This window comes from Selaginella moellendorffii, unplaced genomic scaffold (genome assembly GCF_000143415.4).
Source record: "Selaginella moellendorffii unplaced genomic scaffold, v1.0 SELMOscaffold_83, whole genome shotgun sequence".
NCBI lineage: Eukaryota > Viridiplantae > Streptophyta > Lycopodiopsida > Selaginellales > Selaginellaceae > Selaginella > Selaginella moellendorffii.
Window position 1 is genome coordinate 508,846 of NW_003314344.1, and position 26,138 is coordinate 534,983.

General features: G+C 49.2%; 7 protein-coding genes across 9 annotated transcripts; all 7 read left to right on the forward strand.

Annotated features, from left to right (window-relative positions):
* The first annotated feature begins 199 nt into the window (after positions 1-199).
* LOC9651787 lies at positions 200-8,378 on the forward strand. 2 transcript variants are annotated; one of them, XM_024661562.1, is made up of 15 exons: positions 200-534; positions 629-951; positions 1,005-1,383; positions 1,440-1,541; positions 1,598-1,786; positions 1,830-1,919; positions 1,968-2,070; positions 2,138-3,576; positions 3,644-3,856; positions 3,906-6,083; positions 6,133-6,251; positions 6,305-6,668; positions 6,729-7,025; positions 7,078-7,329; positions 7,377-8,378. In XM_024661562.1, the coding sequence occupies exons 1-15, from the start codon at positions 205-207 to the stop codon at positions 8,232-8,234; spliced, it is 7,236 nt and encodes a 2,411-aa protein (XP_024517330.1). In that variant the 5' UTR covers positions 200-204; the 3' UTR covers positions 8,235-8,378. The 2 variants fall into 2 exon arrangements, with proteins under 2 accessions (XP_024517330.1, XP_024517331.1); XM_024661563.1 differs by lacking the exon at positions 200-534 and having other exon boundaries at positions 837-951; positions 1,031-1,383.
* A 2,007-nt stretch (positions 8,379-10,385) lies between these two features.
* On the forward strand, positions 10,386-12,978 carry LOC9630744. Its single transcript, XM_024661520.1, has 11 exons — positions 10,386-10,499; positions 10,545-10,622; positions 10,677-10,748; positions 10,809-10,869; positions 10,922-10,983; positions 11,045-11,184; positions 11,241-11,352; positions 11,407-11,500; positions 11,551-11,633; positions 11,694-11,765; positions 11,817-12,978. The coding sequence occupies exons 1-11, from the start codon at positions 10,386-10,388 to the stop codon at positions 12,900-12,902; spliced, it is 1,974 nt and encodes a 657-aa protein (XP_024517288.1). The 3' UTR covers positions 12,903-12,978.
* Positions 12,979-14,476: 1,498 nt separating this feature from the next.
* On the forward strand, positions 14,477-17,000 carry LOC9630745. Of its 2 annotated transcripts, XM_002987604.2 has the most exons (13): positions 14,477-14,979; positions 15,068-15,280; positions 15,337-15,544; positions 15,600-15,675; positions 15,747-15,882; positions 15,929-16,033; positions 16,090-16,161; positions 16,224-16,313; positions 16,368-16,433; positions 16,484-16,540; positions 16,604-16,681; positions 16,742-16,789; positions 16,861-16,999. In XM_002987604.2, exons 1-13 carry the CDS (start codon positions 14,521-14,523, stop codon positions 16,930-16,932), a joined length of 1,680 nt encoding a protein of 559 aa, XP_002987650.2. In that variant the 5' UTR covers positions 14,477-14,520; the 3' UTR covers positions 16,933-16,999. The 2 variants fall into 2 exon arrangements, with proteins under 2 accessions (XP_002987650.2, XP_024517337.1); XM_024661569.1 differs by having other exon boundaries at positions 16,484-16,681; positions 16,861-17,000.
* A 943-nt stretch (positions 17,001-17,943) lies between these two features.
* Positions 17,944-18,366, forward strand: LOC9630746. The gene has a single exon (XM_002987605.1). It carries the CDS (start codon positions 17,944-17,946, stop codon positions 18,364-18,366), a length of 423 nt encoding a protein of 140 aa, XP_002987651.1.
* Positions 18,367-19,043: 677 nt separating this feature from the next.
* Positions 19,044-20,465, forward strand: LOC9630747 (pentatricopeptide repeat-containing protein At4g02750). The gene has a single exon (XM_002987606.2). The coding sequence runs from the start codon at positions 19,044-19,046 to the stop codon at positions 20,463-20,465; it is 1,422 nt and encodes a 473-aa protein (XP_002987652.2).
* Positions 20,466-20,628: 163 nt separating this feature from the next.
* Positions 20,629-21,006, forward strand: LOC112341436 (protamine-like). Its single transcript, XM_024661521.1, has one exon. The coding sequence runs from the start codon at positions 20,629-20,631 to the stop codon at positions 21,004-21,006; it is 378 nt and encodes a 125-aa protein (XP_024517289.1).
* Positions 21,007-21,083: 77 nt separating this feature from the next.
* On the forward strand, positions 21,084-25,275 carry LOC9630748 (putative zinc transporter At3g08650). The gene is made up of 6 exons (XM_002987607.2): positions 21,084-21,619; positions 21,695-21,979; positions 22,044-22,172; positions 22,229-22,317; positions 22,377-23,395; positions 23,455-25,275. The coding sequence occupies exons 1-5, from the start codon at positions 21,206-21,208 to the stop codon at positions 23,188-23,190; spliced, it is 1,731 nt and encodes a 576-aa protein (XP_002987653.2). The 5' UTR covers positions 21,084-21,205; the 3' UTR covers positions 23,191-23,395; positions 23,455-25,275.
* Positions 25,276-26,138: the final 863 nt, after the last annotated feature.

Genomic DNA, 26,138 nt, shown 5'->3' on the forward strand with positions numbered 1-26,138 from the left:
CGATGGATGGAAAGAGCATCTTTCCCACGTGAACGCTGCATGTATTATTATCCACTCGCGGCGAGCATATTCACCCCAAAGATCCTTTTATACCTTTACCTGGAGCTAGTTAATTTCCATGGTTAAAGGTAAACTTACCCATAGTTATGTTTGAACTTAATCTTCTAAAACCCCCCAGGTAGGGTTTAGGGCATTTCTCTCTCCATGGCGGAGAGAAGGATTCCTTCCGGCAGCGGTAGTGGAGGTCAGGTATTTCCAGATTATCGTCCTGCTCTTCCTCCTCCTCGGCCTTGGATTGCGCCCGGGATGTGGCAGCCGCAGCCTCATCGGGCAATGTACGAGGAGACGATCAAGCGCTTGGATAATGCGGCCGTCACAGCTTACCAGCAGGCTCTTGGCGATGGCAACGGTGTCACAGTCGCGGCGGTTCTCGGCAGAATGCTGTGTCAGCTGGGGATTTACTCGCTGGAGTCGATTGGTGTGCAAATGCACCAAGTCCCTTGCTTGAGAACGCTATCGGCAATCGAAGGAAAGGTGGGAATCGAGTATTTTTTCTCTTTCTGTTCTTTCTTCTCAAATTGTTGCGCGAGTTCTGTTCTAAAGCCTTTCTACCTTTCTATGGGTGTAGGTGAACGCCTATATAGTGGCTTATGTTGCAGGGAACCGGATCACGACGCTCCACGACCTGGTTCTCGGGCTGTGCGAGGAGGAACGAGTTGATACGTTTGATGATCTTGGCCTTGGACCTGTCGTAAAACACGCCCTCGTCCAGCAAATTTTTTCTGCCGGATTGATGCAAGTTTACAAGATTACTGCGTTGGAGGTTTTAGAGGACTTGAACAGGGTGATGGAGAAAAAACAGCACGTTGATCCGGCTGCTCTACTCTCCTTCATTGCCGAAGAGAGAAGTGTGGACGTCAAAAGACTCTGCGTTCGCATTCAAAGCCTCGGGTTAGTTTTTCTCCCTTCATCGTTTTTAATCTCCTGACTGACTGTGGCCGTAGGATGTACATTGGTATCACTCGGGAAGTGAAACGGAAAGAAAAAGAAGCTCTACAAAAGTGGGAGGCAAACATGAAGAAAGCCCGCGAACAGAGGGAAGCTATACAGAGAGCCCTGAGAGGAACGCAAACCAACACTAACGTCGAATCCTCTGCGTCCCAGAAACCTTCACACATACGGTTCTGCTACTCCGATTCTGATTCTGACGACAACAAGGCAGTACCTCCGAGGCATAGCACATGTCCATTTCCATCCTCACGAGAAGAACAGAGAAAACCTTGTGGAGAAATGGTGGACAACGAATTTTCTCTCAAAAAATCTGCTGTCTCTGATTTTGTTCGTACTTGGAAGCGCTGTTGCCACGATTCTCCAGTGACCGAGGTAACATCTGTCTCTTCCATTTCTCTACGAGTTTTTTTCATGTATCTTTGAAGCAGGTACTTAAGCGAATGCTTGCTCAAGTAACCAGTGAAAAGAATTTGAGGAGGCTTTTCAAACTCTTTAAAACTCGTCCAGCACTTGCATTGCTGAACATCGCTGTAAGGAGACTTTCTAGTCTTTGCGTGCTTCGTGTTTTAATATCTGGTTCTCGTAGGTAGCCTCCATGAAAGGCTGCTTTCATTCGTCAGATGAAGACATGGATGCAACAGTGCAATGCTCCACTGCAGAAGTGGAAAAAGCTTTTGAGTCGCTATCGGGATTCGACTACGAAATCAGCAGAGCATCGATTGTTGAGTTTGTAGCAACGTGGAGAGATACTTGCCGCGACTGTTCTGTGGCTCAGGTGGGCAGATGTCTTTATTTTTGTTTACTGAACTGTTTGTTAGGCACTGAATCACATTCTAGCGGATACCAAGGGAAGTCGTAAAGTTCGCTACTTCAAATTCTATCCGGTGGCTCAAATACTTCATGTTGCTGTAAGAATCATGGCTTCGTTGGATTTACCGTGAATGCTTTCCTTTTAGTTAGTCTCTATCAATTCTGGAGAATGGGACGTCATAGCTCCAGAAGCGATCTCTGATGACGACGACGTAGTAGCTCTTGTGGAAGCTCCTCCCGCGTGCACTGGTATATTCTTTTATTTTATTTTATTTTAATTTTTTGGAGACTTCACTTGCTACGGCTCTCCTTGCAGGTACCAATGACGAGGTTTTCTCAGTGATCAAGGAACATTTTGAACGATACGTTCCAACAACGCACGGGAATGGCAGGTGGTGGTGCAATGTTCTGAATTGGGCCATTGGCTGTGAGAAGCTGCTTTACAGTTCATTCACAGATAAGGTGTTTTCCAGTCTAGGATGCAAAAGTCTTCTGAACTATCTGGAAGTGCATCTCGACAGGGTGATGGTGATGGAAAACAGAAGCTTAATCGATACCACTACAGTTCCACGGAATCGCATGCAAGCGTTTGGTCGGCAAGCGTCGAATGCAGATGCCACTTTGTCAGAGAAGGATATATCAGTCCGGTGCTGCAAGCAGTTCAATCTAGCAACGACAAGCTTTGAGGATCTTACCCCAGATGATATCAGGAGACCAAGCACAGTTTACTTCTCGGTAGCGTTACTTGGGGAATATTTGCCAAATTTCAGTGCCAAGGTTGGCAAGCTTGGAAGTAAGACAGACGCAGATGCCGAAGCATGTCTCGTAAAGGCACCAATGCTAGCTGACTTGACACTTTGGTCGCAATGGACGGACATCTATGAGCCTCAACTTGGTCCTCTTCTAGAGTGGCTCGAGCATGGAAGATGCAACCGGCAGGTTCTAGCTGTTGCGACCAGGGATGGCAAGCTCTTGCGAGTAGATGGAGATGCAAGCGTAGATAGCTTTCTCGATGCAGTTATAAACGGGCGGTCTTTGGATGTTGCGGCGCAGCTGGTATCTCTAGTAGTGTTGTACGGAGGAGCAGCAAGAACTCCAAAAGCGCTACTCCAGACACATGCGCTTAAAGGGCTACAAATATACTTCGATCGAGCAAGGGTAAACAATGGCCGGAAAAGGAAGCAGGAAAACCGTCACGAAGCAGCCTGCTTTATACTTGACTGCCTTGCAAGCGCGCCTCACGATTTTATTGAGTTCTCGGCGGAGGTTCTTTACGCTGGACTTTCCAGAGTGTTCCCGGATGCTGGCTCCCTACTTCTACAAAACTGTAGCAGCGTCCTTCATCACTTGATGCTTCACAGGGTGGGATTGGCGTTGGGCGTTCCGCAGTGGATTAACGACTACTCCACTTTTGAAGCTGCAAGTCATGCAGATGAGAGCTATCGGGATAGCTCTTCCGCCTGTGAGAACCACTTCAAGAAACCGAGGCGTGACGAGACCGTTTTGTCTGAGCGACAACCGGGTAGTCAAGCCCGTTCTGTGAAGAAGGAGGTGGCTGATATGTCGGAAGAAAGCCTCGATAGTGATGCGAGAGAAGTGGTACGAATGATACGTAAGGACGAGTTTGGTTTCGAGGAACAAGACGAAGTAACTCAGTCTGGACTACTTGCGAAGCAGCATGCTCGAATGGGCCGTGCCTTGGAGTGCCTTTCTCAGAATTTGTATTCGGAAGATTGTCACTTCATCCTTGAGCTGGTACGCATTTTCAAAGGCTTTTCTTTTCTTTTCATGGTCTTCTGTTTTTTGGTTGTTTGTTACCCAGGTGCAAAATGCCGATGACAATAGCTATCCTCTGAACGCCCATCCCACACTCGCTTTTATCATTCAAAAAGACCGGATCGTCGTTTTAAACAATGAGAAGGGCTTTACAGCGAAGAACATCCGTGCTCTTTGTGATGTCGGGAAGTCCACAAAGAAAGGGGTACCTGCAGGCTACATTGGACACAAAGGAATAGGATTCAAATCAGTCTTCAGAGTAAGTCAGTTTTAGGTGCTTTGCTGTTGATTGACGATTATCTTTTCAGGTCACAGAGTCTCCACAAATACATTCAAACGGCTTTCACGTCAAGTTCGACATATCAGAGAGCTCTATCGGCTTTATCTTACCGACGTGGGTGCAGTCTCCTCTTGATAACGCTTACCTTGAGAACGTCCTTTCACAAGCAACTGGAGAAGATACCTGGTGCATCAACACTCGTATCGATCTTCCTCTTCGGGCGTCCGTAGTCGAGGCCAACTCTATGTCACGCATGTTCCAAGACGTACAACCCAAACTACTACTCTTCCTTCACAAGCTGCGAACGGTTGTCGTCAAGAACGAAGCATCGGATTCGTGCTTGACCATGCGTCGTCAAGATATTGGAAACAACATCATCAAGCTGACAGATGGAAGGAGCACAGGTACTTTTCTCGTCGTGAGGCAGCTTCTTGACGCGCCTATGGATCGGGCTGGGGTTCCGGACACTGAGCTTGCTCTTGCTTTCGAGCTGAAGGAGAGCCGTGATGGACACTACGCGGCACTTGCCGTTCAGCAACAGGTGTTCGCCTTTCTACCAGTACGCTCTTACGGGCTGAAGTTCGTCGTACAGGGCGACTTCATTCTTCCATCTTCACGGGAAGACTTGGACCGGGACAGTGCATGGAACCAGTGGTTACGTGCTGAGGTTCCAAAGCTCTTCCTACAATCACTCCACTGCTTTCAATCATCTGCAGTCTTTGGAAGCCGCATTGAAGCTATATCAAGCTACTTGAGCTACGTTCCCGTTGAAGGCGAGGTGCTTGGTTTTTTCTCTTCGGTCCCGAGGATTATTCTATCCTTGCTACGAGCTGCTCCTTGCCTGCCTGTTGAAGGTTCAGAGCTCTGGTCGCTGCCATGCACAACCTTGAGAGGATGGGGCGACGCATTTCGACTGCTGGTACCCGATGACATGCTGAAAAAGTATTTGGGACTGCTCTACCTTGACAGAGAGGTGATCATCAGCGATATTCTTGCATCGGCCTTGGGAGTTCCGGAGTATGGAGTGGAGACGCTGGTTGGCTTGCTGAAAGCTGCTGCTAAATCGCTGGACGACCTGGGAATAGAATGGCTGCGAAGGTGTCTTGTGGAAATCCACAAGTGCTTTGCCTACGAGAAACAGAACTTTGTACATCAGGAGCAGAAGGTGGCGGGAACTCTGCGAGGTGTTCCTTTCATTCCTCTATCTTCTGGCGGATTCACATCACTAGAGGACGGACTAGTTTGGTTCCTTGATGGCGAAGGTTTACAGGGACACTCTAAAGATTTCCTGGACCTCTATTCGGACATTAGAACCGTGAGTCCGTTCCTTATCGACGAGGAAAGCACCGCTGGTACTATAAAGGAGATGCTTGTGAAGCTGGGGGTTAAGGTGGTGACTGCGCATGAAGTTATCAAGAGCCACGTTTTACCAGCAATGGCAAGCGTGGATTGTCTCGAGAAAGATCCATCACTTCTCCTGCAGTACCTGGCTTACTGCGCCTTACACTTTGACAAGCTCGACAATTGCCGAAGCTGTCAAGCAGAGAAGGACGGACTTTTATCTCAGCTCAGGAATACAGCGATTGTTCTCACTAAGGACGGCCTGCGCAGCGTCGCTGAACACAGCATACACTTCGGCAAGGAACTGGGCAACATTGTCGACGTCGAAAAATTGCTCGAGGATGCTCCAGTGCCATGGTGTGAGGTTGATAGCAAGTACCTCCAGTTCAATCCATCACCGGCGTTTTGGCGGAAGTTCTTCATGTCGCTGGGAGTCAGCGACTTTATCAACGTGCTGCCGTCGAAGGTGAGGGTCGGGGATAAATCATCTACCGTCTGGAAGAACGAGAGTTGGAAGCACGCGGATGGGAACACTGCCTGGATTATACAAGACTGGGGATGCGCCGACTCGTTCCGCATATGCAACGCTCTTGCACGGAGTGGAAGGCCTGAAAATTGCAGGCTTTTCCTGACGGTGTTGGACAGTATGTGGGATGAGCACTACGATCGGTTCTCGAAAGGCAGCTACAGTGTGGAAGGTGCTCCCAGCATTGGTGACGACTGTGAGTCGTCTTTTGTTTTGCAACTCCGAGGGTACACTTGGATCGGTTCCAGCTTGGACCATCAACTTCATAAGCCAACGGAGCTGTTTCACAAAAGCGTGGAATCGATGCTAGGAAGCTATGTTTCCTATGCCCGGCCTCAGGTGCGTAGCATTCGTAAATTTATCTCGTGTCGTACTAGTTCATGTGCAGGTTGGTAGTAGCAAACTGGCAAAAGCTTTGGGTCTACATACAGAGGTGCGACTGGAGGATATAATAAATTTAATGAAGCTGCTCAATGAAAGAGAAAAAGAAGGAAGCTGTTCAATCAGGTACAACTTTGTTTTACTCCATGACGTTTCCTAACAGTATGTTGTATTTACAGCATTGGCCAGATGGAAAGAGTATACACGTTTTTGTGCGAGAAAATGGACAAGCAGGAGTTGCAGAGGCAGTTTGAATCTTCTACTTACATATTTTTACCTTCCGTTCGAGTGACGAGAACCAACGAAAATGTCACTGGAAATCTTTATTCAGCTGCACAGGTTACTTGGGAAGATCCGTTTGGTTTTGACGATTCGACGGATGGGAAAGTTCCTGTCAGAACACTTTGCCACGTTTACTCAGCGGAAATGCGAGATTTCTTCGTCGAAGGATGCTGCGTGCCTGACGTACCTGACTTCGATGCTTATATCAGCATACTCCAGCACATTGCTGGAACCGTGCCACCTTCTAAGATCCTTGACAAGGCACGTAAAGAGCCCGTTTCTTTTTACTTGTTATTAAGTGTGTTTTCCGTGTTTCTCCAGGTTCTGGAGCTTTTTGCTCATTGGTCGCGAGAACTTGACAATGGCAAAATGAAACCGGAAGAGCTGGATCGTCGAACGAATGCGTTGCGAGCGAGCGGTGCTCCCATTTTACCGACAACGCAGAACACTTGGACGGGTTTGACAGATGCGGACCGCATATTGTGCTGGTGTGACGATGCCAAGCTTGTTGATGCGTTCGACTACTTAGACAGTGCAGTCAAGTTCGTGGATGTCGGGAGATCTTCAGCTCCGATCATGTCCTTCTTGACGGGAATCGGAGTATCTCGCTTTTCGGAGGTAATGTTGTGGATTATGAATTGCTGTGTTGGCTAATGCTTCAATGTCGCAGGTAGTTGAAAAGGAAGCCATTATTTATGGCCCAAATAGCTCGCCAGAGCTTGAAAACATCATTTCGCTGGTTCTTCCATATGGTCAGAGGTATTTGATACAGTTTCATCCGGAGAATTACAGACGCTGCAAGGAAGATGGGTGTCTTCGTGAATTTCAGTGCTTCATTGTGGACAGGCTGTTTTCGCGGTACAAGCTTAAGTCGACAGGATTTTTTTCGCGTCACAGGATTCCCTGCAATTGCTTACTAGAGGTAAGAATGATTTTTCTTTTGGTACTTACATACTATGGTTTGTGCAGGACAATAAACTCTATGTTTCTTCCACGCATATCCAAGAGTATGCTTCCATTTTTCTAGAGCTCTCGCGTCTTTTCTTCAGTGGCACGCAACACACGCCTCTAGCCAACTTCTTGCACTTGGTAGCACTTCAAGCCAAGGGTCTGGCGGACGATGATGATTTGGAGTCTCTGGTTTCAAGCTCGCAGAACCTGATGCCTCTCCCTACGGAAGAGGCGCCCTGGAAGCTGGGAGGGAGCCAGAGGCACAACCCGAGCACGTCAACCATGGCAGCCCGGGCCGACGAGTTTCTCGAGCGGCAGAGAACAAAATCGAAGACCGCCAGGCACTCCATCGAAGCTCCCGGCGATAGTGCAGTGCTCCAGAAGCAGAATGTAATCGATCTGGACGACTACAACTTCACTGAGCAGCAGGCAGACGACGCTCAAGAGCTCAGCGTGGTCGACCGCGACAAGCTCGTATCATCACGTCCGGCAAACCGGGAGCAGCAGGAAGTTACTGGAAGAAACGGCGAGAAGATGGTATACGAGCACCTGTGTAGGAAGCACGGCCAGGACGCCATGGTCTCGTGGGTGAACGAGGAGGTGGAAACGGGCTGTGCTTACGACATTGTGGTGGAGTGGTCGGACGGGCGGAAGAAGTTTGTGGAGGTGAAGTCGACAAGATCGAGCAGCAAGGATTGGTTCGAGTTATCTCCCTGGGAGTGGGAGTTTGCGAGCAAGATGGGCGATGGATACAGCATCATCCGGATCCAGATGCTCCAGAACAAGCAGCAGGCTCGGCTTATGACGTTTGACAATCCAGTGCAGCTGTGCCGAGACAAAGTCTTGCAGTTGGCCGTGCTGGTTCCACATTCATAGGAAGATATTCTTTTAAACCCTTCCACTCCATATATTAACTTATTTGCTTCAAGGTTGATTCGAAGATGAGAAGATCAGGATGCTTTCTTGCACCTTTGTGAGTTACGTATGATTTATAAAATACCATGCAAATTGACACTTGAAGTTTATAGTACTGGCTATCACCCATGGGCGCTGGCTGATGCATAGCTGTTTGTGCCGCTCTTGCTTTTGTGCCACCGCGCTTGCCGTCGGTTACCAGCTGGGCTTTAAAAGGTTTTAGCGCTTTTCGTAGAGGCAACTCATTAACTCACCAAGCGCCACTTCCAGATGCGAGTGCCCTTTCTCGGCATAATCAAAGCCAAGTTTTCAAAAATGTGATTGCCAGAGGGAGATGACAAGCTGACCCTGGAATGGATGACAGGCGGTTTACCGTTAGTCTTCAGCTGAAAGTCATCTGAAAGCGGCATTCCAGCGGCGCGCCAGTCTTCCTAGCTGCGTCGTCGGTAGCCGCTATCGATCATGCACTTCGTGCTTTGGCTCCGGCACCACGTCATACGTTGAAGCCCAGCACTCCCACGCAAGCTAAACACTTTCTCGCAAGCTCCCTGGCTCCCAGCAGCTCCAATGAAACGTGAGCATGGACCAGCCTTCCCGTCTCCAAGGCTGCCATTGCTGCACTGGGTGTCAGCTTCTGGAGTGCTCTCGTTCTGCTACCGCAAGCTTGGGTTCCCCCCATCCATCAGGCTACCGCAATTGGAGTAAAGTCGAAGCTGCGGCAGCGAGAGTGCAAGCTCATTAAGCCCATCGCCAGCGTATGATGTGGTGTGGCTGGTACTCGGCTACGCGGAGAGCGACGAGGCCGAGCTAGTAGCTTTGGAGCTCATCTGGTGCACGCCACGAGAGCTAGGCCGTCTTCCGAGCTCTCGGACGTAACGGGACTGGCAACGCAGTGAAAGCTGGTGAAAGCCTATTCGATTGCACGGAGACTTGGCTCTTGTCGAAGATTTTGACCACACTTGGCATACATCACCACTATGGGCATGAAGAAGTCCGAAGAGTAGCCGAACTTTACTGCCATCTTCGCAGCCTCGTTGTTTGTGCATCCCTGGATCATGCACATCGTCTCAAACAGGCTGAAGCTCGGCTTCCAATGTAGACATACAATCCGACACAAGGCCCAGCTGCACGCCTAGAGCTCTCGAGAGTCTGGGCGTTGACATGACCTGGTGCGAGCTCTTATCAGAGAGTTCCAAGACACCATGCACCTCGAGAAAACAGCGTAAGCCTCTTGGCCACAGCCACCTTTTGCATACATACCCCACAAAGAGGTAGGAGTCCCAGCTACTAAAGTGTGAAGAGCTCTCTGCTTCTCAGAGCCAAGTCAGGCCACCGCCACAAAACTCCTGAACGAGCACCAGCTTCGTTGGGGAGGCTTGCTATTCCTGCGAGTTGCAGTGGAGCCTAGGAGCCCCAGCAATCCCACCAGCACTGCTACATTGTGATCATTGGGTCCACAAGGCAAGAGCATTAAATTTCTATATCCCCTGTGTGGGCAAATGCTGTTAAGTTGCTATTTCTTGGGATATGATGATGTTGTTTAGTGCTTCTTCACCCCATTAATGCAAAAGTAACACTATTGTTAAGACTCTTGTTTGTAGGCATCAATAATTTTTTGCCCAGTGGAATGTTCACTATGGTCTTGTTGATGAATCCATCTACAAGCCAAAAGGTCTTCTAGTTAACTGCAAAATCACTTAACACCAGTAGAACTTCTTTGGTGCTCTTGTACAAGGCTAGGAACTCTGCCTTGCTCTGGCATTCTTGCATCTGCCCAGCAAAAATTTCCACCTTTTTAGCTTCAAAGCTTTTGATACCATCAATCGGAACACCTCCTTTGATTGTAGCTTTCTCGCAGGTAGCAGCGTCAGATGTTCCCGAAAAATTAGCCAAAAAGTCTGGAGAGCCATAGATGGACAACCACGTTTGATCGTTGGTGGCTTTAAACCACCTATATTCAGGAGGGACAAACATGTTATCAGGGGACGTACGTACGCCTTGGACGAACCAAATGGAAAGCTCAATCGATTCCAGGGAGAGCTGGATCGCCTCCAAACGCGTGGCCAAATCGTCCCTCGTCTTCTTGGGCGTTTTTATAGCCAATCGCTAATCATGGCGGTGCTTTTGACTAGTGCCGGTGGATACATGTGGAAGTGGTGGTTTAGCGGCGGTGCGGCAGCCCAATGGGAAGCTGTTAGCGCGGCTCACCCACAAGCTCGATCTCTAGTAAGTTCTAGCAAGATCCGGCCCTAACTTTGCGTCTTCTTGCAGCACGGTGCAGTCGTGCTCAACGAAAAGCTTTATGTTGTTGGGGGACGCTGTGAGGACAAATACCTGAGCGATGCGCTGGTAAACTTCTTCTGGCTTGGTGTTTCGCTATGATGTCGTGAATTTTTCCGCAAGGTTTTCGATTTGAGAAACTCGACTTGGACTCCACTTCCATCCTGTCCTGTGTCTTGTGCCGGGCATCGCTTGGTGAGTTACTGCTCAAGAGCTTGGTGAGTTTTCTTCACGGTGGCTAACACTATCTATCAGGTTGCAAGAGGAACAACGCTGTTTGCTTTCATTGGGATTCCATCAGACGAAAGATTGCGAGGTATACACAAGGTTTGAGGCCTTTCTGGCTGAGTCTGACTCTACTTGTGTAGTGTACGAGTTTGATGCGATAGAATGCGTGTGGTCACTTTTACCAGTGAGTGGAGAAGCTCCGGTAAGGGGTCTTGTTGTTCCTTACCACTTGAGAAATGTGCTTTTTCCCTATGATGCTATAGCCTGGAACGCGCGGTCACTCAGCTACCTTGGTTGGGAGCAAAGTATGGGTGTATGGTGGCGAGGATTTTCACGGTCGAATGCTTCACGACGTCCACGTCTTTGATCTGGATACGAAGGAGTGGGAACGTGTGGTTACAAGGTCCGAGTTGTTTGTTCATGTAACCTCACCTCGTGATCTTCTTTCGCTGTTCATAGTGCCATGCTTCCACCGGGGCTTTGTTTTCATGGCGATGCTTCCTTCAACAGCAATTATCTCTACCTTTTCTCTGGCTGCGACCATAAGCTGTACACGTTGGATCTTAAAACTGTGAGCAAGCCACGGTTTTTGCCGAGAACTCACTGGTGAGTCGCTGTTGCGCAGAAACAATGGTCGTCCGCGCCCCTGGAGTTTCCTGCTGCGCCAACGTCCATCGCTGCGGCTACTGGATCTGGAGACGAATGCTACATCGTTGGTGGTAGGCGATTCTAATTTCTATATCATTTTCACCAATGTGCTTGCATACAGGCCTGGTTCCTCAAACGATGCTGTTGAACATGAAGGCGATGAAGTGGACTCCCGTGTGCGTGGAGCCTCGGCTGCCTCGCGAGGTATCATTCAGACTTCGTGTGCGTGAGACGCTTTTGAACGGCAACTCACATCACTTGCAGGGCCTGAGCCTAGTGTACGCGAAGATCAAAGACCAAGCTTGTCTCATTGCGTCGGGAGGTGATCACGGTGAGGTATGTGATGACCAGCTCTTGCCAGCACGATTTGAGGCATTTTCCCTGCAGCTGAACGTGTTGAAGCTCGATACCATGAAGTCCTACCCGGGTACGCCACCCAAAGCAGATTTGCCAAGCTACTGCCGCGTCAGGGACAGGGATGGCTCAGTTCTAGGGACTGTCTCCGTTCCGGAAGGAGGAAAACCGGTAGCGGACGTTGTAGGAGCCATTGAACATCTGACGGGTCAGGCAGGTCTGCTGCAAAGGAATGGAGTGGCTCTGACTCGGGGCGATCTGGTCTATCCCGGAGAGGAGCTAGACTTTTACGGCGTGCTCAAGCCTGGCAACTTGGAACTGGAATCCATGGATCTATGCGCCTGCAAGCGTTTCTTGTCCCGGATGAGCGTCACGGTTATGAGGGGAGAAGGATGGCTAGTGCCTCTGATGGAATTTGACGCAGAGCCCTTTGTGTGGACGTGGGGTGTCACACGAGACGCCACGATGAGCTATCTGTGGCAGCACGGTGTGCCGAGGCACAGCATGCTGAGAGTCCAGTACCTAGTGAACCTTGACAGGGAAAGGGAGCACGTATCGTGCATCTCCAACGCAAACTTTCCATTCAAGCTCGAGTTCGAGCTCCAGACAGTCCTGGGGAACGTCCTTGGTGAGGGCACCGCGATCGGTTTCTGGATGGAGGAAACGATGAGTGACGAGCTGCTCTACAAGGCTATGGTGGCTTGCCTGGGCTTGAACATCAGGAACCCAACGCTCAAGCCGTGGATGGTGGTGTCGGACCTCAAGGACGAGTGGCATTTTGCGTGGATGAACGGGAAGAACATGTTCGTGTGCAAGGCGTCCAGCCGGAGCCAAGGAATTGGTATCATTCGCGACCTCGGCCACGATTACAACCGGGTCACCAACAACGAGGTTCCTGGTCTGTTTTCCAACTTGCCGGCGGTGACCAGTCGGGATCCAGTGCGCGTGGTGTGCGAGAACCCCGTGCGCTCGCGGCCGTTCCTCTACGGGAGGGGCGTGAATGAAGCTGGTGAGGTCGAAGTGTGGAAGCTGGATGGTAGCCTGCGCTGGACGATCACCCAGGAAGAGGCTGACGAGTACAACATGCTTTGCGCAAAGGCGGGTGACACGGGACTGTGATCAGGCATCAGTATTTAATTAGAGAGTGTAATTATTAGAAATTTCTCGCTTCCCTCCAACACAGACGAGATCCAATGCTGCCTAGCATTTATCACAGCCTTTATTCTAAAAGCATTTTGATGCATTCTCTTTTATTTTAAATTAAAAGTGTGAGGTTTGGCTATAATGCATATTAGTGTGGTTTTAATTCAATAAATACATTGGTTTTAATATAACAATCTATTAAAGAACCACATGAACATTCCGTTCCTATGGAAAATAGCGAATAACATTATGAAATGTGTTGTTATAACAAATTTCTATTGTGTTCAAATGCTCAACCCAATTATATTAATTTGCCATGACATAGAGCCATAAATAATCTTCAACTTGAGCATTCACATGTTTGATCTGCCCATAGATTTGAGGATGATAAATTGTACTAAACTTCAACTTAATACTGAATAATTGAAATAATGTGCCCTAAAAATTTCACAAAAATCTTGATCTAAGATCATCTTTTTGGAACTACAAGCTCACGATGGAGCTCTTCAATCAAATGCATGACAAGAAGAAATGAAAGCCAAACAGGATCACTTTCACATCGGTTCTCTCTCAGCTTGCAACCATGCGGAGCTGGTCAAGATGGCAATCTTCTTGTCCACTACGTTCTCAACATACCCGAGTATCAGCGTGTTCCAGAGTGCCAGATTATGGACTGGCAAGTGGTTGAAGAGCCCCTGAGCGTCCAATAAACTTCCACAATCTGTGTAACCAAGCTCTGGCTGGCCGTTTTCCAAGTACCCCCCAGCATCAACGAAACCAGCAAAACCAGGTCATCCTGCAAAAACTCACCCACACCCAACTATAGCGTACATGTCGATCAGTGAGCTGACCACGAATATATCTAGCTTGAAGCTTGAGATCCATGGCGTCGCTGTTTTCACGAACCATCTTCCAACTCTTTGCTGCCTTTCCCTTGAGAGCAGCAACAAAGGTCCTGTCATTTGGAGCCACACTTCTCTGCTCTTATCCATGACAGTGGTGCCTGTAAAGCCAGTGCCTCTTCCCCGTTTTCCAGCATCAGTGCCGTCCAAGAGACCACACTCTGATAGCCATCCATACAAGCTCACCAGCGTGTTTGCAACGTAGAGATCGTGCCCGCTCTCCGCTGCATCGCCATGGATTTTCTTCGTGAAATCCACATCGCCGGAGCTGCCACACGCCTTCAACGCCGCAACAAGGACGGGAATCGCCACAATCTTCGCCTCTTGCTCCCGTCCCAGGCCTTAGATCACAACCAAGTCGAAATCGCGAGAAATCTGCAAGAACAAGACGCACTGAGCGGAACTCTCCAGAAAGAACGCACCGATAGCCTACATTTTCCGCCAGAGGGAAGGGAATTTCTGGCACATCCTCCAATCGAGCGGCATCTTAGAGAAACCCTCCCTTTTTTAATTTAAGTGGATCGGATATGTTTCTTGACAATATATGGGCAACTCTTATGTTGCCAATTTTAACAAATATTAGTTAGCTAAAAAATCTTAACTAAAAGCATTTTAGGTAGCTTTTAAGTTTTACACGTGGCACTTTTTGTGGCGCGTCAAATGGCTATGGATGACGATGAGTGTATGAATCAATGGCTGCCAGTGTGGCGGGACTCGCTTCCGGCCGCCAGGAACTCGCATTTGGCTTCACTCGCGTCCACAGGAGCAGCGCCAGCCGCCTGGTGAGCTTCAAACCGGCGCGTTTGATCACAGCTTGCGCGGATGATCCCTCCAATTCTTCCACAGGTTCGCCCAAGCGGCAGCCGGAGCAGCCGCCACTGTCGCTCAGCCTGGAGAATGTGAACCCGGTGGATCTGGGTCGAAAGTCGAGGAAGGCTTTCGACGATGTGTGGCAGCGGATCAAGGATCTGGGTCAGTTCACGGGCTCGTCCAGGCCCCGGGATGGGGATGACAATGTGCTCGTTGGCGGCCCAATGTGCGAATTCACCATCCCAAACGCCGAGTTTACGACGCTGCTGGTCGTGGGAGCTACCAGTCGCGTTGGCCGGGTTCTCATCCGGAAGCTCCAGCTGCGAGGATACAAAGTTAAGGTAGAGTCTCTTCTCCTCTCGGCATTTGCCTTTAATGGGCAAATGTTTGAGGCATTTTGGTTTCTCTAAAATTCATTCTTTTGTGAAGGCTTTGGTACGAAATGCCGATCCCGAGACTTTGGAGATGCTGCCTCGCTCGGTACAAATCGTTGTGGGCGATCTGGGAGAGCCGGAGACGCTGAAAGCAGCGGTCGAAGGTTGCAACAAGATCATCTGCTGTGCCGCTGCGCGATCATATATTACTGCGGACCTCTACAGAGTTGACAACAAGGGGGTCCAAAATCTATCAACAGCATTCCAGGTTTGCGTAAGCTTGCTTTGCCAGAAGTTCTCATGTGTTTTTGTTTGTGTGCGTAGGATTACAATCACAGGTTAGCACAAACTCGTGCTGGGCGGAGTAGCAAGAGCAAACTTGTTGTGGCGAAATTCAGCAAGGCAAAGGAGGTGGATTCCTGGGAGATGAGGAGAGGTGAAGCTTTTGGTGGCTACGATCCCTCCTCAAAGTATCAGGTGAATTTTGGTGGAACTTTGGACGTGGATGAAAACAACAATGCCGACTTCTCAGGTACGTGTTTTGTTACCAGTGAGTAGCAAAGAGTTATGGTTTCTCGTTGTCTCAGGGTTTGTACCCAGCAGAGGTGGCTACGTAGAAATGGTGAAAAGCTTATCGTTTCCTTCGGGTTTTACTCTTGACAGGTGGGAAAGTTTTGCGAAGTTCTCTCTTTTCTCATCTTCATTGTGTGGCTGGTTCCATTTCGTGCTTACAGATACGAAGGTCTAGTTTTATGTGTTTGTGGCGACGGTAAGATTTACAGCCTCATTCTCGAGACCAGTGGTGGAGAATACGACGCTCCTAGAAGACGTTACTATGCAAGATTCTTGACACGGCTTGGCTATAGCAGGGTATGGGTCATGGTTTACTTTCTCATTCACTACTCTCGTTTTGCAGATTAGAATACCCTTCACAAAGTTCAGGCCTATGAACGAAGAAGATCCACCACTTGATTTGTTCTTGGTGGATAAGCTGGCCATAAGATTTGAGCCGAGAAAACAAGTAAGCTCTAGAATGGTACATTAGTCGCTATAAAAGAAGTTTCTTTACTTTGTTAGAGATCTTCGTTTTTAGCAACAGGAGAAACTAGCAGTTTTAAGCTGCTAGTGGACTACATCAAAGCTCTCCCTGTAAGTGCATTTTGCATTCTACCTTTCGGTCCTTTTGATTCACACTGGTTCTTGTATTTCAGACGGGAGAAGAGACTGATTTCATTCTAGTCTCTTGCTCTGCAGCTGGGGTTGAGGGTCAAAGCAGAGAGAAACTTCTTAGAGCGAAACAGGTATTGCATGCTTCACAGTGCCTTTAACTTTCGGTTTTCTTCTTTCCAAATTAGGCTGGAGAAGCAGCACTGAGAAACTCTGGACTTGGATACACAATTATACGTCCTGGTCCACTCATGGTATTGGTACCATTTGTCTTGAAAACCTTTTTTACTAGATCATGGTTCAGGAGGAACCTGGGGGACAACGAGCACTAGTTTTTGATCAAGGGAATCGAATTACACAGGTAGGCTCTTCGTTCTTCTGTCTCTGTTTTCCAGGCAAAGCATCTCAAACTTTGCAAACGCAGGGAATCAGCTGCGCAGACGTTGCAGATGTTTGTGTCAAAGCTTTGCACGATCCAACAGCCAGGAACAAGAGCTTTGACGTGAGCTTCGATTTAAATGATCTTCTTTCCAGAGCTCTAAGAATTTATTTTTACAAGCAGGTCTGTTACGAGTACACTCCTGAGGCTGGACAAGGCTTGTATGAACTGGTAAAAAAGATTTGTTTACATTTGGCGAGTCCTTGTTCCTTTTGCCGATTTAACTTGGAGATTCATTCCAGGTTGCTCATGTTCCTGACAAATCAAACAACTATTTGACGCCAGCACTATCTGTTTTGGAGAAGAACACTTGAAAGATTTATGTAATAAATTGTTGAAAAATAAAAAGAAAAAGAAAAAAAAAAAACCATGTTTGTATACACATTTGTGTTTTGGTTGACTTCGCTTGTGTTTTGGGCGAGAACTCTCATCCAAGGTTCCAAGATGTTGCAGCGATTTCTTGGCCAGGTATCACTAGCAAATCCACACACTGCATGGATCTTTGCGGTGACACTCTACATTTCCATGGTCTTCGTCTTGCTGGCTTTTGGGATTCACCACTTGAAGAAGAACTTCTCTCTCGTGGCTGGACTTATTCTCACTGTTGTTAGCTTGGTTATGCTGGAACTCAACTCCCCTCCTTCCTGATTTCATGATCTTGATCTTAAATTCTCCCCAAAATCAATCAAACAATCCAGTTTTTCTTGCTTCAATGTCAAAGGTATTGTTCGTACTCCTGGCACTTCGTGATTTTAAATATTTATTTATTTTTATAAAGATTTTTGGTATGTACAGCGACGGTGCCACTGAGATATTGTTTGAAAATATCAAATCAGCTTCGTGACTTGTATAGTACCTTGGCAAGGAATTTCAAAAAAAAGAATAAATTCTAAAGCTTTTGAGCAAAGATTAAAAGTCTTGATCTTGCCTCCTGGCAGCATTGATATTATTTCTTTCCTTTTCATTTCTTTCTTGCTGTGTCGATGTTCATCTCCATTTTTTCTCGCTGATAGATATCCAACCCATCTCTCATTCGCCACAGTGCTAGTTTTGTCCATGTTTGTTAGGATCGCTCTCCAGGATGTCAGCAGATCCACTGTAGATCGCTGGAGTTGTTTTTGGAGTGGAGGAATATAGGATTTGCGTGATTGGAACTTTGGAGCTTGGCCATGGGTTCCTGTAGAATCTGAGCTTTTGGGTCTTTGGCTTCACAAGAATCCATATCACCATTTCATTTCAAATCTTTGCAGTTCTCTCTTTATTTTTTTTCTTTATTTTTTTTTTTTGCTTGCTTGCCTGCTTGCTTCCTTTTTGGATTCTCGAGAATGGGAAGAACGAAGGCCAGGTCCAAGAAATCCATTGAGGACGATGCCACCAACAATTTGGGGATGGATAACAGGGCAGCAGAAGCTCCAAGGAAGAGGGGCAGGCCAAAGAAAGTGATTCAACACGAAAGCGAAGAAGATCAACAAGAGAAAGAAGAGAAGCATGAAGAACAGGAGGGAGTTCTAGATGATCACTTTGATCCAAAGCCATTCTTTGAAGACAGTGGCAGCAGCAAAGATGTGGTTAATGCCCACAAGCAAGAACAAAACGAAGAAGCTCCAGCTCGCTTTCTTCCAAGAAAAAGGGGGAGGCCTCCCAAAGCCAAAGCAATAGCAGTAGCTCCAGAGCAGCAAGCCAAGAAGAAAGGATACAGTCGACGCAAGAGTGAGCCACACAGAGCCGCTGGCTTCGCTGCCAAATGAATCGACGATCGATCGATGCGATCGACAAATCAATGGAAAAATCCCGTTTTTGGATCCAAAATCCCAAAATCTTGCTTATTGTTTCAAACATACTTGTCGTATCGTGAGCTGCTTCCAATCCATCCAACCGAAAGTTTTCGATCAATCACTGTTACCTTTCGTTCAAACTAAGAAGCAAACAAAATAATTTTGATAAAAAAAAATTCGTGGCCGATTCCTCCATTTTAAAGCCGTGCAAGAAAAGGACTTCCTTTCGCAGTTAAAATATTGGTCTTGTCTTGACTTCCAGACGATGCCAATGATAAATGAGCTCCTCGCCATTCCAATCTCCAAAGCTTTCGATCACCAGCGATGCCGATCTTCACAGTGCCCTCGATCAGCTCCAACTCTCGAGCGACTGCTGCAACCTCTACGAGGGGATCGTCAAGTACTGCGGCAAAAGCAAGAATCTCTCGGCTGGAAGACGCGCGCACTCTCTTCTCCAACAAAGCTCGCTTCGATCGGACAGATACCTCGCTAATCTCCTCGTGGAAATGTATGGGAAGTGTGGGAATCTGGACGAGGCTCGGCGGGTTTTTGACACCGTCGCGGTGCCGAATGTTTTCTCCTGGACTCTCCTGTTCGTTGTATATGCCCAGAACGGGCATTTGCGTAAAGCTCGACAGATTTTTGAAGCGATGCCGGAGAAGGATGTTGCTGCCTGGAACGCGATGATGAACCTCTATGTTGAGAATCAGGACTTTGATTCTGCTAAAGAAATCTTTGATAGAATGAAAGCCAGAGATGTGTTCTCGTGGACTGCGATGATCACTGCATACTCGCACAGTGGGGATTTGGAGAGCGCAAAAGCTTGTTTCGATCGAATGAAGCGTCGTAACTCCGTTACATGGAATGCTATGTTAGCTGCCTACATACGAAATGGCCATACGGTAGAAGCCGAGTCTTTTTTCCGAAAGATTCCGCGGCCTGATGCTGTTTCGTGGAACTCAATCATATCCGCAGTTGCCAAATGCGGGGATTTGCGGCGAGCAAGACAACTTTTCGATCAGTCACCGGAGAAAAACGTCGTAACTTACAACACGATGATCACCAGCTTTGTTCAGACCAATCGTGTCGATCTCGCAAAGAATTTCTTCGATCGGATGGAAGAGAAAGACTCGGTTTCGTGGAACGCGATGATAACCGGGTATGCCCAAAGCGGCCATCTCGACAAAGCCCGAGAGATGTTTGATCGAATGCCCGACAGAGATAGAGATCCGGCGTCCTGGAACTCGATGATAAGCGGATACGCTCTTGAAGGACGCCTCGAGGATGCGAAGTTCCTGTTTGATTCCATGGCCGGGAAGAGAAACTTGGTGTCCTGGAACGCTCTCATCGCTGGCTACGGGCAGAATGGCTATGGAAAAGAAGCCATCAATCTCTTCAAGAAAATGGTGCTGGAGTTTCGATCGGAGCTTCCAAACAAGGTGACTTGCATCAGTGTTTTGGATGCCTGCGCGAGCAGCCTCTCGCTGAGCGATGGCCGAGCTATGCACGCCAGGATCTTCCTCTACGGCGTCCAGTCCGAGACAGTGGTGGGAAACTCGCTCATCAACATGTATGGGAAGTGTGGCTTGCTGGATCAAGCCGCGAGAATTCTCATCACGATGCCTCACGCCAATTCGATCTCCTGGAACACCTTGATCGGATCGTATGCTCAGCTCGGCCGCGCGGCGATCGCAATCCAGCTCCTTCCGCTCATGATCTGCGAGGGATTCCAGCCCTGCCAGGTGACTTTCTCGGGGGTTCTCTCGGCTTGCGGCCATGGAGGGCTGTGGAGCAGAGCGCGCGAGTTCTTCGTGTCGATGGTGGGCGATTTTGGGGTAGCACCCATCGCCGGGCACTACGCGTGCGTGATCGATCTTCTGGGCCGCTCCGGGCTGCTGATCGAGGCTCAGGATTTGCTCCAATCCACGCCGCAGGACGAGATCTCGTGCATGTCGATCGTGGGCGCATCGAGGCTGCACGGCGATTGCGGGATTGGATCCCGGGCGGCGCTGCGCGCGTCGCAAATCGATCCACAGAGCTCCGCGCCCTACGTGTTCTTAAGCTCTTTTTAAACTGGGTGGAATATGCTCCATCGACGGAGGGCGCCATGTTAGGGCACGCCCGTTCGCGACTCGAGCGATCGGAGCTGCTGATGGGCGATCGCAATTCTAGCTGGGATTAGCTTGCTGTGACGATCGATCGGTAGAACACACTGAGAAACTTGGATTTGGCGCAATGGGGCGCCGGAAATCAAATGTGATCCTGCGAGCTCTGTCGTGCTTGAAGCACCAGGCTGGGAGCAGCGTTCGCTCGCTATCCAAATTGCTAGGATGTCGGGCGCCGCGGGGCAGCATCAAGAAGCTCGCCAGGAAGAAGAGGATTTCTAGGGGCAATTCGGTGGGATTCAAGCTCGCATCCAGATCGATAAGCAGTAGCAAGCACTTGGAATCGAAGAGGAAGAAGAAGAAGAAGAACGATCACCACCGCAGAAGAAAGCGATCGAGGAAGAGCGAGCAGCATGATCACAAGCTCAAGCGGCGAAGGAGGCGACGACGAAGAAGACGAAGAAAACAAAAGGGAAGAGGCTCGCGCGGGAAATGGGGATTGCTGTGACATAGATTTTCCCTTCTATAAGTTCTCTCCTTTTGTCCCCTTTGGTGCCCAGCTATGGCGGCCATTTTGACCAAACAATGGCGTTTATTTAGGGTTTATCGCGTCATCACGTGGAGGAGAGAAGACGCGTTCCCGCCGCGCTGCCATGATGCTCGTTCCAGAGTGATGCGATCGCGGCAATCTCCAAGAGGCCGGCGCCATGAATCGAGGCGCGATTGGCAGCGTCGTCCTCGCCATCGCCTTGCTCGCCCTCGTCGCGAATGTATCGCACGCCGTGGAGGAGGATCGGTCGTCGGTGAGTGTCAGGGCTAGGGTAGCGCCGGATGAGAAGGATCAGGGATGGAGCGGCTCGAGAACAGCGGCATCGAGGGTTTCTGTGGCGACTGTGGCGATTCTCACGCTTGGAATGGCTGCCGCTACTGGTCTCGGTGCCGTGCCGTTCTTCTTCGTGGAGTTGCAAGCAAAATGGGCCGGACTGTGCAACGGGATCGCGTCTGGAGTGATGCTTGCCGCGAGCTTCGATTTAATCCAGGAAGGCCAGAGGTTTGGAGGAGGAAATTGGGTGGTGGCGGGCATTCTTTCGGGTGGACTCTTCATTCTCTACAGCCAAAAGGTTCGTTCTCCTCTAGAACACTGGATTTATTTTTCTAGAACACTGTCATCCTATTCTTTGCTTTCTTTCTCGCAGGTTTTGGAGAGGTTTGGGGACGTGAAGCTCATGGATGTCAAGGGTGCTGATGCAAGGAAAATGCTCCTTGTGATTGGTATCATGACGCTTCACTCGTTTGGAGAAGGATCTGGAGTGGGAGTTTCCTTTGCCGGACCCAAGGGACTCTCGCAAGGAATCACTGTGACGCTGGCGATTGCTGTGCACAACATTCCCGAGGGATTGGCAGTGAGTATGGTCCTTGCGTCGCGAGGGGTCTCGGCTCGCAATGCGATGCTTTGGAGTACCTTTACTTCTTTGCCACAGGTAATGCTTGATCTTTTGGTTGGTTTGCCAAACCTTTGACACGTTATCTTCTCTCTGGATACAGCCATTGGTAGCAGTACCAGCTTTTATCTGTGCGGAGGCGTTCCAAAAATTTCTACCTCTCTGCATGGGCTTCGCTGCGGGATGCATGATCTGGATGGTCCTGGCCGAAGTTCTTCCCGACAGTTTTAAGGTGACAGAGCAAACTCTAGAGACTCTTAGGCACGTCTAACGTTGGCTGCTATCCAGGATGCCGATGCTTCCGAAGTTGCCTCCGCGGCAACCGTCTCGATAGCTTTCATGGAGATTCTAAGCACAGTCATGGAAAGCGGAGCCAGGTATAACTACATCGTTTTTCACCAAAACCAGGGCGGCTTGACAGCTCTAATGTTTCCAGATGGAACAACACTGGCTCTGCTCTTCTCTGGTCACTGCTCTTCGGACTGGGGCCTTTCATCGGCGGCCTCGCTCTAGTTTCGCTCGTCGGCTCGATCAGATTACCTTACTCATTCTTTGGCTCAGTGGGATCCGGGATAGCACTCGTCCTGGCTCTCTGGAGGCCGTCACAGCTCTGGCTCTCGGGAAAGATGGACAGACTAGTTCTCTCGGGGCTCTTCTTCCTGGGAACTTGTCTATGGAGGCTGGCTCACCTGTGGGAAAGCAGAAGACCCCGGAAGGCCGAAGTGGAAGTTTTCATCACCAAGCCAAAGCAAGCCAGCAGCCTGGCTTCCGGGGCGATTCTAGCAGCAGGGACAATGGGCTTCCACGCTTTTGCGGAAGGCTTAGCTCTGGGTGTGGCGGCCAACAAAGCTTACGGCCTTGGAACTCATATGCTCTTGCCGGTTTGTCTCCACGGACTGCCGCGAGGGGCCGCTGTAGCGAGCACCATCTATGGAGCTACTGGAAGCTGGCAGCAGGCATTGGTTCTAGCAACAGTGACGGGATTTGCGAGTCCGGTGGGTGCGATTGTGGCGATTCTGGGAGGATTGAGCTACAGCGGACTAGATTTTTGGATGGTGGTGGCGTGTGGAAGCTTGGTTCCAGCGTTTGGTCGCCAGATTTTGGTGAGAGCTGCTGGAAGGAGGGGCGCGAGCAGCGTGGTGATGGGACTGGTGACTGGCTTTGGATTTGCGAGCGCGCTTCTTACCAGCACTCGAATGGTTTGTTTGTATACGCCTTACTGTAGCTCCGCTCCAGAAGCTGTGACTTAACAGCAATTTAAAGGAGCCTTTAAAACTTACCTAGGGTTCTTGGGTCTTAGGAAGAAGTGTGAGATGCCGCGGGCGAGGCGATCGGAGGCGCTCGTCCTTGCGCTGCTTCTGTCTTGCATTCCATTATGTAGCTCAAGTCGATCCGGCAGGAGCTGGAGGACGTGCTTGGATTCTGCGAGAGATTTCCTTCCCTTTCGGGGAAAATGTAAGCGATCGGTTCGTTCTTTCTTGGAGAATGCCGCTCAGTGCGTCTTGCTCTTGCAGATTTCTCGCGAAATGGCGAGGATTTCGGCGTTTCTTAGGATCCAGCAGGAGGAAGAGGCGAAGATTGTGGCGATTCCCGTCCTTGTTGCGGCGTTGAAGGCGTGTGGCAGCTCCGGCGACGTGGATTTCGCGAAGAAAATCCATGGCGATGCAGAGGAGAGCGGGCACGATTTCTACGTTGCAAACACGCTGGTGAGCTTGTATGGATAGTGTGTGGCAACTTGGTGGAAGCTGAGAGAGTTTTTTGCGGGGATGGTGGTTTCTTGGGCGGCACTGATGCTGGAAAACGGGGAAGAGGCACTGGCTTTACAGGCACCACTGTCATGGATGAGAGCAGAGAAGTGTGGCTCCAAATGACAGGACCTTTGTTGCTGCTCTCAAGGCATAGCAGGCAAGGAAGAAGGCAGCAAAGAGTTGGAAGATGGTTCGTGAAAACACGGACGCTGGAGAAAGGCATGGATCTCCATTCTCAAGCTTCAAGCTAGATATATTCGTGGCCAGCTCGGTGATCGACATGTACGCTATCGTTCGGTATGGGTGCCCGGACAAGTTTAAGCAGCATGACCTGGTTTCGTTGGTGCTGGGGTACTTGGAAAACGGCCAGCCAGAGCTTGGTTACACAGATTGTGGAAGTTTATTGGACGCTCAGGGGCTCTTCAACCACTTGCCAGTCCATAATCTGGCACTCTGGAACACGCTGATACTCGGGTATGCTGAGAACGTAGTGGACGAGAAGATCGCCATCCCTCTCTCGACCAGCTCAGCATGGCTGCAAGCCGAGAGAGAACCGACGCGAAAGTGATCCCGTCGTCACGCATTTGATCGAAGAGCTCCATCGCGAGCTTGTAGTTCCCCTGGCAGCTGTATCCCCCAATCAAAGCATTCGAGACTTCCAGCCGGAGTCGAAAGCATGCCGAGCTTCCACCATGCCTCCACACTTCCCATACGTGTCCACCAGCGCGGTTCGTAAAACGCAACCGTGGATCCATCTCACGGCCTCCAAAGCCAACAGATTCCCACAAGCCTCGAGTGCGGCCTTGAAGCTCTAGGAATCCAGCGAGAGATCTTCTTCACGTTGTTGTATCCTCGAGAAGAGCTCCAAGGCCACAGATGGTTCCCACTTGTGCGTGAGTGATATGCTCGGCCGACTTTCTTGGAGTAGAGGTTCTTCACGTACTCTCCAAACACGCACGGGACCACGGGTTGTAGGCTGCCGGATGCTCCGGGTCTAAAAGTTTGGGAATCGGAGAAACTCTAACGTCGGAAGATGGATCATAGAAGAGCCCGACCGACGCCCGAGATTTACCCGCGTTCAAGATGGTTCTCTTCAGCTTTGCATTGCGGAGTCTCAAAACTGTTGTTAAACTTGCCTGAAGCTGGTCGATAACAAGAGCACCGGGAATCGACCCGTGTCTTGGAACTTAACTTGGAGCCCCACGACATCATTTTCCTGCAAGAGAATGGGGAGACTGACTGCTCAGTCCGATTGCGAGCTCGGGGCTCGGGCAAGGAGGATAATAGTTGAGTTCCAGCGCTGCTTGGTGCTTACCAAATTCCCTCTCGAGATAGTCGGAGTCTAAGCCCAGACCCTCAGACAATGCTCGCAGGAGATGCCATGGCTTGATTCACAGCAACCAACCTGGATGATCCATAGAAAAAACTCTTTAGAGGAAGAAAATAATGCTGCACTTCGCGAGGACAAGAGCTTTGCCAAGCGCTTGGAGGACAATGGAGGATAAAATAAAAGGCTGGGGAACTAACTGTCTAGTGTGACCCCAAAGCTGTGAATTACATTCATAACTGTTCCTGTTAATTCCTTGATACCGGTTTGGGGTAGGATGTGAGAACATCACAGTGACTTTAGTCCACATAGAACACCAACAAGCAAGATTGATTTTTGATGCTTATCGAGCTCCTTTTGTTTAGCTTTACATGTAGTGGCAGCAATGACATATCAAATATCTTTCTCAGACACTTTCTAGCTGAGTATTTTAAATATTTTTATAAAGTATAGTTTAACTTCGAGATTCCATAAGATTAAACATCGAAATTCATATAAATAGGACGCTTTTGTATGATAGGACGCTTTTGTATGATAGACTTTGCTGACTGCAAATAGTCTTTGCTGTAAACTCCGGAATGCAAACACTCCTCAACGCCTATGAGTGCCTTCAGACTTTCCTCAGCCTTTGCCTCGAGCTAAAAAACAGCATATTACGAGCTTTGTAAAAAGTTAAAATTCTTACCACTTCCTTCTTGCCTTTGTTCTCCTTGTATTCCATTTCCAACCTGATCTGTTGACACTCTGCCTTTATCACCCCCTTGAGTGCCTCCCAACTTGCTTCGCTTATCACACATTTACCCTCGCTTTCTGACTCTAAACCACCGTTGTGTTTCACTCCCATCACTTGCTTCTTAAATTCAGGGTCTTCCAATTTCTTTATGTTATATACCCTCTGCCTGGGCATGGCGTTTATGAACCATTCCCTCACCTGTGCGTATACCAAAGTGAGAACAAAAACAAGACAATAATCACGCAATACACTTACGTAAAATCTACGCAGCCCTTCCAAAACAATCTCCCCATCAATCTCTCCAAACTTGAGCTCCCCGTCAACCAGCTTACACTCGCCAGTCCTGAGCCCCTCAATCGCCGGAGCGAAGTCATCCAGTTTGGCCAGAGC

Excerpts from the sequence above, each read along its gene's own strand:
- LOC112341436 (XM_024661521.1), top strand. The coding sequence starts at position 20,629 with ATGGGGCGCCGGAAATCAAATGTGATCCTGCGAGCTCTGTCGTGCTTG.
- LOC9651787 (XM_024661562.1), top strand. The coding sequence starts at position 205 with ATGGCGGAGAGAAGGATTCCTTCCGGCAGCGGTAGTGGAGGTCAGGTA. Across the intron at positions 1,787-1,829 it reads GCGACTGTTCTGTGGCTCAG|GCACTGAATCACATTCTAGC; the intron begins GTGGGCAGATGT and ends ACTGTTTGTTAG. Across the intron at positions 6,252-6,304 it reads GAAGGAAGCTGTTCAATCAG|CATTGGCCAGATGGAAAGAG; the intron begins GTACAACTTTGT and ends TTGTATTTACAG.
- LOC9630747 (XM_002987606.2), top strand. The coding sequence starts at position 19,044 with ATGCCGGAGAAGGATGTTGCTGCCTGGAACGCGATGATGAACCTCTAT.
- LOC9630746 (XM_002987605.1), top strand. The coding sequence starts at position 17,944 with ATGGGAAGAACGAAGGCCAGGTCCAAGAAATCCATTGAGGACGATGCC.
- LOC9630748 (XM_002987607.2), top strand. The coding sequence starts at position 21,206 with ATGAATCGAGGCGCGATTGGCAGCGTCGTCCTCGCCATCGCCTTGCTC. Across the intron at positions 21,620-21,694 it reads TCATTCTCTACAGCCAAAAG|GTTTTGGAGAGGTTTGGGGA; the intron begins GTTCGTTCTCCT and ends TCTTTCTCGCAG. Across the intron at positions 22,173-22,228 it reads TTCTTCCCGACAGTTTTAAG|GATGCCGATGCTTCCGAAGT; the intron begins GTGACAGAGCAA and ends GCTGCTATCCAG.
- LOC9630745 (XM_024661569.1), top strand. The coding sequence starts at position 14,521 with ATGGCTGCCAGTGTGGCGGGACTCGCTTCCGGCCGCCAGGAACTCGCA. Across the intron at positions 16,162-16,223 it reads ACTACATCAAAGCTCTCCCT|ACGGGAGAAGAGACTGATTT; the intron begins GTAAGTGCATTT and ends CTTGTATTTCAG. Across the intron at positions 16,682-16,741 it reads CCAGGAACAAGAGCTTTGAC|GTCTGTTACGAGTACACTCC; the intron begins GTGAGCTTCGAT and ends TTTTACAAGCAG.
- LOC9630744 (XM_024661520.1), top strand. The coding sequence starts at position 10,386 with ATGGCGGTGCTTTTGACTAGTGCCGGTGGATACATGTGGAAGTGGTGG. Across the intron at positions 11,185-11,240 it reads TGGGAACGTGTGGTTACAAG|TGCCATGCTTCCACCGGGGC; the intron begins GTCCGAGTTGTT and ends CGCTGTTCATAG. Across the intron at positions 11,634-11,693 it reads AGCCTCGGCTGCCTCGCGAG|GGCCTGAGCCTAGTGTACGC; the intron begins GTATCATTCAGA and ends CATCACTTGCAG.